General features: G+C 33.3%; 1 protein-coding gene across 2 annotated transcripts in view; it reads right to left on the reverse strand.

The window, feature by feature from the left end:
- Window positions 1-12,826, reverse strand: part of AP3B1 (adaptor-related protein complex 3, beta 1 subunit) — a 236,718-nt gene that overhangs the window by 124,769 nt on the left and 99,123 nt on the right. For both annotated transcript variants that reach the window (XM_010847632.1, XM_010847633.1), the window contains exons 9-13: window positions 9,596-9,693; window positions 7,752-7,806; window positions 7,593-7,664; window positions 5,312-5,374; window positions 2,438-2,570 (exon numbers count right to left, since the gene is read on the reverse strand). In XM_010847632.1, coding sequence (XP_010845934.1) covers window positions 2,438-2,570; window positions 5,312-5,374; window positions 7,593-7,664; window positions 7,752-7,806; window positions 9,596-9,693 — 421 coding nt within the window. The remainder of the gene's footprint in view (window positions 1-2,437; window positions 2,571-5,311; window positions 5,375-7,592; window positions 7,665-7,751; window positions 7,807-9,595; window positions 9,694-12,826) is intronic.

Consider the following 12,826-nt stretch of genomic DNA (forward strand, 5'->3'; position numbering starts at 1 on the left):
AAAAAAGTTTTTCAGACCAGCAAATTTTGTGAAAGAAAATCAACTGGGAGTTAAATTATTCTAAGTCAAGTCAACTGAAAATGCAGATTTCTCCCTAAAGTCTTTAAGAAATCTGTTTATCAGTGAATCTTACATTGTCATAATGGGCTATTTTAGGACAACCTTCAAGTCTTCCTAGAAGTCCTGTCCCTGACAAGAAGGAAGAAGTCAGCAGCAACAACAGAACAATCCCCAAAGCCCTACAGGTCCAAGAAGAATATATTAAATACATGTAAAAACAATGTAGCCTCAATGCTGTCCCTGAAAAGCTGCAAGATACAGTATCCAAAGAGCTGATGAGGTATTCACAATATAAAATCAAAGAGGCAGAGATCCTTAGAGGTCCCAAAGGTCTTACAGATTTTAAAGAACCCGAGGCCTCATTCATAGCACTTATTCCTAAAAGCAGATCTTTCAAAAGAAAGACAAAGAGGCTCTGTTATAACAATTGGCCGTTATAAATGAAAAATATTATTGCTTTCTTTATTGTTACTGAGCCAGATTTCCAAACTACAGAAGTGCAGCACACACAATAAAGAGTTAAAGAATCAGGCTAATGATAACTATGCCATCAGAACCTGAAAAATACAATTTAAGTTTCTTAATATTCACAGCAGAAAAAAAAGGTCCATGGTTATAAACAGAGTTTTGATTTACCAAAAACGAAAGTCTAAACATTAAAATATCAGTTTAAATTCGTAAATCTACCTTTAAGAATGATTATAAATTAGTCTCCTCCCATTGTATAATTGTAAACTCATCTAGTCTTCCCTTAGAAGTACTACAAGGGTACAGAATATTCATCTTTTTAAAATGAAGTGAATAAAAAATATTTTTTTAGAAATCAATGTGCTAGAAAGCTGAAGCAGAAACATCTGTTTTAATATCCAGCTTGAAAATTTCACATGAGAAAAAAAGAGTAAAAATACAAAATTGAAAAACCCTGAATACATTTTATATTTGAAAGAACTAGCCAGTGTTCTGATTTGTGTGCTTTTTGTATGCAATCAAAGTGAAATGTGTCTTGTTTGATCAAATAGGAAGTCATTATTAAAGACACAGGAAAATGAAGGCATATTTTTAAACTCACAATTTAAATTGTGACAGAAACAGACACAAAGAGGATGCTATTATTAAAAGTAGAAATAGATAAAATGAATGACATTTAGCACCCTATCCTCTGTAATTACCTTCTACAGTCAGTGTTTTAAAAAAGTCTATTTCCTTGATAATTTCTTTTTGTCACTTATTTGGAGTTACTATACTACACACAGAAAAATGTTCTCTCCATTATAATATCTTGAATTGACAGGTTAACAGTTATAATTTTATGTTGATCGTAAAGATCACTCTTATTTGGGGACAAATTTTGTTTCAAAAAGTTTTTTTCATTAGAAGTACTTACAACAATGTTACAGCTCTCAAAAGCGATCTACTTGTGCGAAAAGATAATTAGGAGTAATATTTGTAGCAAACAGCTATTTTTCAAATAAAATATAAAAGTAATCAATTTTGTTATGTTTCACCTTATGGTTGCTATGTCATATATGCCTGTGTTTAGATATGACATAATTTTATTTAGAATCCCACAAATAATTTCAATAATTTTATACAGAAAATTATGTGTTTCCTAAAAAGAATCCCTTGTTTTAATCTCTTTTTAATTAAATAAATAAATACTTTTAAAGGTGAGAGTTGAATCTTTTTTTTTTCAAAAGGTTTCATTTATTTTAAACCCGTATCATAGAAGTAACTGGTATTTTACCATAGAAAGAATGAACTCTAGACTATGTATTTTACTGGATATTACCTATCCAGTTCTACAAAATGTTTAGACACTGATTGGCTTAAAAACATGAAGGTGTTCCAAATTGATGACTTTTACATTTAATTAATCTTGAATATAAAATTATTAAGTTAATCTGGAAAAAAACAACTTGAAATTACAAGTTTGACGTACTTTTCTGATCTAGCCTTTTTAACTTCTCCTGTTGTAAAGTCATTTGCCTGCTTTTAGCACCCTCTGCAGGTGAACCAATATTATACATGACTTATATGCCATTAAAAACCAGTAAAATGGAACCTTTGTGCAAAGAGTGCAATGAAGGTGATTAAACTGTGAAGAAATAAAATAAACAGACTACATTTTCTTAGTTCTGTTCAGGCAAGAAAATTCTGTTTGTAAGTTAATTATCCAATGTACTAAATAAAACAATAACAAAAAGCTTGTGTGTGTGCGTATGTGTATTTCAAAGACAATACGTTACTCTTCATTGTAATCACGGACATACAGAAAAAGCTCAAAGGCAATACAAAAAAAGATATTACAATTTGTAGATCATGCCAAGAATATTCAAATGATAAATTATTTGCAAGTAAAATGAAACTGCCAACTCACCATCCCTGTTGGACAGCAGACACACCAGGCCGTTGAGGCATGTGTCAGAGACTTCTGTGATGCTGGTTGCACATCTGCCTATAGTTTGAATAGTGGCTGCTGCAAACTGTTTATCCTGGCTTTTCACATAGGTCTAAAAAACATTGTCTCAATTAGTTTACACACTGGTACTATCAAGCAAAGAAAAATATCCCTATAATAAGAAGCTTTGTCAAAATCAAATTCTAGAATACACAATCTTCTCATCTATAGGAACAAAAGAAAGTCCACCTTTTGACTTAATTCAGTTCTGTTTTTTCACTTAAAGAATGTGACTGTAATACAGGCACATTTTCAAGTCAGGTTCATTCACCTGTGGCCACAGTAGCTTACAACTCCAAAACAGGTAGTGGGGGAGCAGTCACCCAAGATAGCAATTAGTTTAAGTGCAAGGTTGAAAGAAATGATGAGACCTCTCTTTTTGAAGGTTTCAGTTCATTTAACCAGCAGCATCTATGAATCTATGAAAAAAGGGTGGTCTTTTCAGATATACTAAACCTAAATATTGAGAGAAGTGGAGAAAAAGGAGCAATACGCTACCGATAAACATTTTACTTTAAAAAAGGTTATCTGAATGGTGGTAAAACTACAACAGCCACAGTGAGAAGCATTTCAATAAAGACTTTATAAATATACCTAATTTGCAATAAAATAAAACATCACACTTTTGAAAAAGATTTTCTTGAAAAAAATGTTTTAAAAATACAATGTAAACCACATATTTATACAAACTTAAGAAATTAATCACTTATTTACTACAAGCCTAAAAAATTTTCACTTTGCTTGTTACTTTCCTAATTCAAAAACTAAGCTTTTATTGTGTACAGACAGAAAAAAGATGTACTTTTAATAAATATGCACGTTTATGTACAAAATATAAATGGATTTAAAATCCCATTTTCAAGTGCAATTAAAAAAAAAAATTCCCAAACTCAAATAACAAGCACATAATGTAGAATTAACACCTTGTTCATCTAACATGCAAAAAAGGATATGCATTTAAATGGTGTCTAAACGACAAATGGAAGACAAAATCCAAAAACTATCTAAAAGACACATGAAATTGGTAAAAATGGTACCAAAAACATGATTAAAGGTTGAAGAAATAAACAAATTAAATTTCTTAGTTCTCTGTAGGAAAAATCAACTGTATTTAAAACCACTTCCCAGTTGATTACCTAATTTCCTCAATCACAGAAAATAAGTCCTTTGAAAAGTTCTCTATTATTTCAAAAAGTTATAAAGAAACTGTAACACCTATGGGCATAACACATAAACACAGAAATAAAGTACACATATAGACAGTGATAAAAACAGATGTATAAAGAAAGAATATACTTAAAAGTCTGACTGAAGAATGGACCTTATGAAATAGCCTGATATTAAATGAAATGACTGGATTACCAATACTCTGTAATAGATAAACAATGCCATAAAATTACCTGAGACTCACTCCCTACAACTCCAGTAACCTGACAGAAGCAGAAAGTAGAAAGCAAAAGGACATCCAGACAGATTACACAGATCATACATGACAGCAGAATAAGGGACAACTGCAAGCACAGAGACAGAAACTTAAAAGTAAATTAGCAAACCTATAAAAATGAATTACAAGTCACATTTAAGCAATGTTCTATACCCACAGATTACTAGCTAAGAACTTGAGATACTGTATATTCTGCCATGCAAATATAAAATAAGCATATATCCTAATTTTATAAGAACTTTTTCTAAAAAAACATATAGCATAAAAGTATAGTAATCCAGTTACAAAATTACAAAGCATGAATATATTATAATATCCCACTACTCCTGCTAAAAGTATAAGATCACATAGCCAAAAAGAAATACAATGTCTATACAGCTAAAAAGAAATTTAGGACAGGCATAAAGAATGATTATAGCAACAAAATAACTTTAATCTATAAAAGCTGTGTGTGTGTGCTCAGCTGCTCAGTCCTGTCCTACTCTTTGGGACCCTATACACTTAAAAGCTACCATCTATCACACAACCTAAGCAAGAACACTGGACTGGGTTGCCATGCCCTCCCTCCTCCAGGGGACCTTCCCAACCTAGGGATAACACCCGTGTCTCCTGCACTGGCAAGCTGGAGTCTTTACCACTGAGCCACCTGGGAAGCCACCTATAAAAGCTGGGGGTAGACAAAAATTCTGGGAATACTGTGTGGCATGCAGTATACTTTAGTTAAGAAAAAACTGCTGATGAAATGTAAAACCAGTAATATTGATATAAGGTTTTCTATTACTGTGCTCTACCACTAAGTCTTCAGAGCTAACTCTTTCATCATAAAAAGCCTAAGAGCCATGAGGGAATGTTTTTATGTTTTTGGAGCATGTGTATCTGGGAAGCATCTCAACTATCCACATATAGGATTTTAAAAATACAGCAAAACATTAACAATTAAACAATCATGAGAAGGGCAATTTTAAACCAATTTTTTTGAGCTATACATGAAGCTAGCGGACACTGTCTAAAATAGAAGCAGACAATCAAATAGGGACAACCAAATAAGAAATGAAGCCATTTTCCTGAGTACAGAGTGTAGCACAAACTATTGATGATGATAAGAAAGAGTTATAAACTAGTCTCTCAAATTCTACAATATGAAAGGGACTACATTTTATTTCCCTCAAATTTAAAATTTGTAGTTGATATTTATACTTGAAAACTTATAAATTAGTTGTCAACCTTCTTCCAAATTATACAGTTTTATTTATACAATTACACACATCTAAATTGAGAAAGATATATATCTAACTTTCAACTGAACAGATGTTTTAGAAGTTATTACATAATTAGCATTGTACACAAACCTGAAATTCTCGAAGAAGAGTTGATATGTTGGCTTCATTTGCCAAGTTTGTCAAAATTTCAAGCTAAGGTAGAAAAAGAGAAAGTAAACGTTTTTTGATGCTATGGAGAGAGCAACATGGAAACTTACAATGCCATATGTGAAAAAGATAGCCAAAAAGAATTTGCTGTATGACCAGGGAACTCAAACAGGGGCTCTGTGACAATCTAGAGGGGTGGGATGGGGAGAGAGGTTCAGGAGGGAGGGGACATATGTATACCTATGGCTGATTCTTGTTGATGTTTGACAGAAAACAGCAAAATTCTGTAAAGCAATTATCCTTCAAATAAAAATAAAAAAAAAAAAATAAAGAAAGTGAATTTAATAAAGGTTAGCCATTTAATAGAAAGGTAATTTCTATTTCAAAAAAAATGCCTATTACAAATGTGAGACATTACACCTTTCGGGTGAACTTTGCCTCCCTACATCTACAAACAGAATAATGATATGGTGCTTAAAAAATAATTACAAAAAAGAGAATTCTACAGCTTCGTTAATTGTTTGCTCCAACTTTACAATTTATTATCTAATTAACCTAAACAACTTATGGCAGTTTTCTTTTTCTTTTAATAATAAAGTTAGAAAACAACTTGCCCTCCATGTAATACCTCTATATTCCAGATACCAATTAATTTTTTTGACTAGTTTTCCTTCATCCTACCAAACCAAATATTTAGACATTTTAATTCTTTCTTCTGGATTTAGTTAAAAGAAATGTGCAATTAAAAGTTCATCTCCAATAGGCTTGCTGAAAAAATTTCAGTATCTACTCATAAAAAAATATTCAATTTATCTGAAGGAAAGCTTCAAAAAGGAAAACAGGAACACAGAACAGATGGGACAAACAGAAAAATAAAAGATCCAGACATAAACATATTCATATCAATAATTACATTAAAGGCAAATGATCTAAACACTCTAATTAAAAGGCATAGATTGTATGAGTTTTCCTATATATTCTGGATACTAGTCAATTTTTAGGTTATGTACTGGAAATATTTTCTCCTAGATTATGAACTGACTTTTCATTTTACTTTGATGAGAACATCTTACTTTGTTGTACTATTTTAAAAAGTAATTAACACAGAGAAAAGGTAAAAAGCAGTTTTTATCTAAGCCATTTGCTTCTAGATTTGCCAAAATGATGCCACATCATCTCCAAACACATCTTGTACGTATTTTCTGCAAACAAGGACATTGTCCTACAGGCCACAATACTACCAAGAAAACCAGGAAATTAACACTGATACATCAAATCTATACAATAATCATTTATATTTAAGTTTCACTAATTACCTCATAATGTATTAAAAAAAGATCCAGTTCCATATCATACATTATATTTAGTTGTTTAGTTTCTTTCGGTATAAAAGTTTCTTTTATACCCAACCTTTCTTTTGACCTTCAGGACCTGGACGCTTTTGATAACCGCAAACCAATTATTGTGTAAATTTATTATACAATTTGGGCATGTCTTAGTTTTTTTTTTTTCTTAAACTTAAGTTTCCATGTGATTAACCAATCATTCCAACATTTGTTGATTAGTCTACTATTGAATAGCTCTCACTGGTTTAAAATGTCTCCCCTCATATATGATACATTTTGATATACATAGATCTGTTTCCATGCTTCATATGTTATTATCACATATTCCAAGTATCACATTGTTTTCATCATTATAATTTTATATTCATAACTACACTCTGTACTGTAGTTATCATTCCCTGAATACAACTCTTTCATAATCTCTTGTAGTTGCATAAAATGTGCCTTTTTTCCTACACTGAACCCTATAACCTTGCTATCAACTTACCTACCAACACCAAAAAAAATGACAAAATCATGTCATTCTTTTTAGATCCACTCTAATATCATCTTTTCCATCAGTCTTTTCTAAATATACCAGAAAATTAGCTGCATCTTTCTCTTTTTCCATAATCACTCAATTCACATCTATAAATCACTTAAAACACAGTGCTGAAATTATCTATTTACATGTCTGTCTCTTTCACTTACTGTGAGTTATTCAAGGTATAGGCAGCATGTCTTAACTTTGTCTTATTAAAATATAGCACAGTAATTAGTATACAATAATGTAGTTTTAAAAGCATAAAGAAAACCCCCCAATGTATCTATTAAAAAAAAAAAATAGGTCTCCATTTTGAAAATGCTAAACTAAAAGTTACAGCAATAGTGTCAAAGTAATTATCATTAAAGTCTCTGAAAAATAAGAGCATGCATACCTTCAGTATCTTGATCATAGTTGGATCAGTTGACCTAACGTAAAAACTCTTCAGATAAGGTTCAAACATACCCTAGATTACAAAAATAAATATATAAATACATTTATGATACTAGTGCATTCATTTCTCTCTTAAATTTTGTGTTCACAACATACATACCTTTCTTTGAATTGACATAGTTGCTATATTCTGTAGGACAATATATTGCACTTCCCTAGAAATTAAAGTAGAATTTTGACTAGGTATATTTTCCAACAAAATATATCCTAAAGTAAACAGTATACTAAAGAAAAAAATCAGCAGTAAGCTTCATATTGAAAGGAACTCTTAAATATAATACTGAAAAATTTCTAGCAAATCTTAAGATACTTCTGCCTTCTTTTAAAAATTTTCCCTATAAGCTATACAACATTAGATTTGATTCATCAATTGGAAGAGTTAAAACAAATGTTGTAATACTGTATTCCTAAGAGGCAGAGCCAATGCTGTACATGCTCTGAACATATGCAAAGGTGTTCTTAGGGTTAACGGAACAAACATAACCACAGTGTTAATACAAACTCTTGACTGGAGGGCTCATCATGTGACTCAATTCTGTTCAAAGTGAAAGACAGCTTTTAAAAGAAAAAAATCTATGTTATTTTATGTCCAAATATCTAAGAAATGAATGCACAACTGAACCTGGTATAATGCTTCACATGAAAGAGGCATTCCAGATCCTTATTCGAACCAGCTATGGACAACAAAACTTAATGAACTGATAAAAGGGAAAGAATGACTACGCGAATAGACAGAGGAACGCAAAGGAAATAGTATCTTACTAAGGAAGGGCAAAAGCCAACCCTGGGTGAAAGTTGTGGTACTGATTCTGAGCTAAGAACAAAAATAAATATTTATCTTTCTTCTCTCAACTCATTAACACAAGTACTCAAAGGAAAACAATTTAATTTAAAATAACTAATTACTGCACAATATTCAGGGTAAGCTAAATAGCTTGAAACAACAGTTTTCTTAAATACAGAAAACAAAACAAATGACAAACATCTGATCTTAAACTTACGAAGTACATGTGACAGGAACTCAAGGTTTCCTGAATTGTTGACTTGAACTGCTGAATTACAGAGAGGTAAAATGGAAAAGTACACTGCTACCTACCTGCCTATCTCCAGGAAATAACAAGCTTATGCATTTCTTTAAAACAAGCAATATTAAGAATATAGCTCACTTCTTAAATATGCTATGCTATGCTATGCTAAGTCGCTTCAGTCATGTCCGACTCTGTGCGACCCCACAGACGGCAGCCCACCAGGCTCCCCCATCCCTGGGATTCTCCAGGCAAGAACACTGGAGTGGGTTGCCATTTCCTTCTCCAGTGCATGAAAGTGAAAAGTCAAAGTGAAGTCGCTCAGTCGTGTCCGACTCCTAGCGACCCCATGGACTGCAGCCTTCCAGGCTCCTCCATCCATGCATTTTCCAAGCAAGAGTACTGGAGTGGGGTGCCATTGCCTTCTCCCTTCTTAAATAGAACTATAGTAATTAAATATTGCAACTTTACAAAAAGCAGTTCTGTCATAAACTACATAATTCAGCATATGTATTGCTTTATATGAAGCCTTATATAATACTAGTCAATACAATAATACATTTAATGTAGTTTTTCAGTGACTCCAGATTTAATGTAAATCCCCAAAATTCTTATTGTCATGTCTGAAAATACTAAAATACTAGGCTACTGTAATAGCATATACTATATCACAAAAAAATACTTCCAATTTCTTTGGGCTTAAGGTAAAAAAAAAAAAAACCAACCAATATTTAACATTAACTTTGAAATCAATAATCTAAAGGCTTTTATAATAATCCCCTTAAGTATGAAATCTCAACTGATAAAATACAGTCAGAACCATGTGTTAAATGCTTAACAGACACATTTGATTTGTTCAAACATTACTAGTGAAGTAATACAATACAAAAGAAAACACACATATAAAATCATGTCATACCTACTGCTACGAAGTAAACGCACTAGTGATTTAGAAATAATGCCAGCTTCTGATTTTGGTGCTATATGCCAATACAGTTGAGCAACTGCCATAACCACCTAAAAGATAAAGCATGAGAACAGTAAGAACTATGAGCAGTTCCACACTACAGTTTCAAAGCATGTTCTTACATATTATTTCCTTTAACGCCTACAAAATCCCCATGAACTAAGATGAGTATGTTGTTACCCTGTGTAGCAGGTTGAATAGGGTCCCCCTAAGAATGCATGCCTACCCTCGGAATGTGACCTTATTTGGAAATATGGTCTTTGCAGATTTTATTAAGGTAATGATCAAGATGAGATCATACTTGATTATAGAGTGGGCCCTAAATCCAATGTGGATGTCCTTATAAGAGACAGAAAAGGACACAGAGAAGAAGGCAGTATGAAGACGGAGGCAGAAACCGCAGTGAGGCCTGTTAAGTCGCAGAATGCCAGAAACTGCTGGTGATCACCAGAAGCTAATTTATCCCTAGGAGCTTCCAGGAGGAACCCACCCTGTCAACATCTTGACTTAGACTTTGGGTCTCCTGAAATGTGAAAGAGTAAATTTCTATTTATTTTTAAATAAATATTTTTCTTTAATAAAAAATTAAAGTAATTTTTATTTCTTTAATCTACACAGTTTTTGGTAAACTGATATGGCAGCTCTAGGAAAGCAGTACTGTAAACCCTCAGAAAAAAAAAAGAATGTTCAGTGAACCACCCAAGGTCTGACATGCCAGTAGTACATGGCAAAGCTTGACACATACTCCAAAGCCCACAGTCCTCCTAGTGTTGCTGCTGCTGGTGCTACCCTGAGACAGGGAATGAAACCAGACACTCAAAGGTAACAGTAGTAAGTAGGTTAAAATTTTTCAAGAACCCTCAACTTCAGTATATTTAAGTTATAATTAAGGGAACTCTATTAAAACAATTCCTCTAAAAGAGCAGCATTTGAAATTCTGTTTTTCAAATGTAGAACCTTAAAAATAGTGTTTGGTTCAAAGCTATTATGGGGATAGTCAGACTTTTCCTGTCATAAAATGTAATAAGACTATGTTTTCCCAGCTGCCTCAACACTTAGATCCAGAGATCAAAACTCCAGACTTTCCACTTAGTGAAAGTATTCAGTTCGGCATGTGACAACTGCGAACAGAGAGTTACAGAAATTAATCATCTTGTCTTTGGTTATGAAGATATATTAATATTGCTTTATTTTTGCTTGGGCTGTAGGTAACAAATATATAGCAGGACTTTTATGTATCCCTGAAGAGTTTACAGTACTTGAGGGTGCTTAAAGCAAAAACAGTTTCTTCTAGAACTAAGAAACATTTTTTAAAACTAGAGTTATAGGTTTCTCAACTTACTGCTCTATGGCATTTTTGTGTACTTTTCTTTTTCGTAACAACACTGATGTCCAGCTTTCAGACATGACTTGGGAAATTGAGAAGTTTAAGAATATCTAATTTCTTCACTTGTGATCTACAAATACACTTTAATTATAGAACAGCCTCTGCTGAATTTAAAATTTTAGTAAGAAAAAATTAATTACTGACAACCTACAAATAGGTGACAGTCATTTTTTTAAAATATTAAAGCACACAGATTGCTAACAAGTTTTATATGTAAAAAAGAAAGCTGAAGCTTAATAAACTGTACTTTCTATGTGTGTTAATGATTTTAAGATTCTAGCTTCTACTTAGTACGTCATTTGTTCTGATAGGGCACTCCCAAACCCAAAGGGGCTAAAGGATCTTCTTTTTCCCCAATATTTACAAATCTAAGTGTCTTAATTTCTCTTCAATACCCCAAATTTGAATTTTATAGTCTAATTTGTAAAAGCCATGAGGGACGCTCCCATAACTCCAAAACAACTGAAAATACACAACCTGATAGGCCTTCAGCACTTACGTTATATATGTTTATAAGAAAGTACATCCGGTAAAAACTTTTCTATTCCTAACCATTCATATACTATCACCTTATCCAGACTGTCAGAAGAGCCTCCACACAGGACTGACAAAGTTTCCTGAAACAAATTCTCAAAAGTCTCTCTTGTAAGCTAAGGCTAAAAAAAAAAAAAAACAACTATTCACAATCCTTCCAAAGTCAACCTTTACGTGTACTTATTGTTGCTCAGTCACTAAGGCATGTCTGACTCTTTGCAACTCCATGTGCAGCACACCAGGCTGCCCTATCCTTCGCCATCTCCCAGAATTTGCTCAAACGCATGTCCACTGAGTCAGTAATGCTATCTAACCTCTGTTGCACCCTTCTCTGCCCTCAATCTTTCCCAGCATCAGGGTCTTTTCCAGTAAGCTGGCTCTTTATATCAAGTGGTCAAAGTACTGGAACATCAGTTTCGGCACCAGTCCTTCCAATGAATATTCAGGGTTGATTTCTTTTAGGATTGACTGGTTTAATCTCCTTGTAGTCCAAGGGACTTTCAAGAGTCTTTACTAACACCACAGTTCAAAACCATCGATTTCTTCAGCACTCAGCCTTCTTTACTTATGGTCCAACTCTCACATCGGTATATGTCTACTGGAAAAACCATAACTTTGACTAGATAGACCTTTGTTGGCAAAGTGGTGTCTCTGCTGTCTAGATTTGTCATTGCTTTTCTTCCATGGAGCAAGCGTCTTTTCATTTCATGGCTGCAGTCACTATCTGCAGTGATTTTGGTGCCTGAGAAAATAAAATCTGTCACTATTTCCACTTTTTCCCCATCTATTTGCCATGAAATGATGAGACCAGACTCCATGATCTTAGTCTTTTGAATGCTGAGGTTCAAGCCAGCTTTTTCACTCCCCTCTTTCACTTTCATCTAGAGGCTCTTTAGTTCCTCTTCACTTTCTGCCATTAAAATGGAACCATCTGCACATCTGAGATTGTTGATACTTCTCTCGGCAATCTTGATTACACCTTGTGAGTCATCCAGTTCAGTATTTCAAATGATGTACTCTGCATATAACTTAATAAACAGGGTGACAATATACAGCCTTGACGTACTCCTTTCCCAATCTGGAACCAGTCCTTTGCTCCATGTCCGATTCTAACTGTTGCTTCTTGACCTGCATATGGGTTTCTTAGGAAGCAGGTAAGGTAGTCTGGTATTTCCATCTCTTTAAGAATTTTCCACAGTTTGTCGTGATCCACACAGTCAAAGGCGTTAGTGTAGTCAATAAAGCAGATGTTTTTTCTGGAT

This window comes from Bison bison, unplaced genomic scaffold, assembly GCF_000754665.1.
Source record: "Bison bison bison isolate TAMUID 2011002044 unplaced genomic scaffold, Bison_UMD1.0 scf7180017864252, whole genome shotgun sequence".
Taxonomy (NCBI): domain Eukaryota; kingdom Metazoa; phylum Chordata; class Mammalia; order Artiodactyla; family Bovidae; genus Bison; species Bison bison.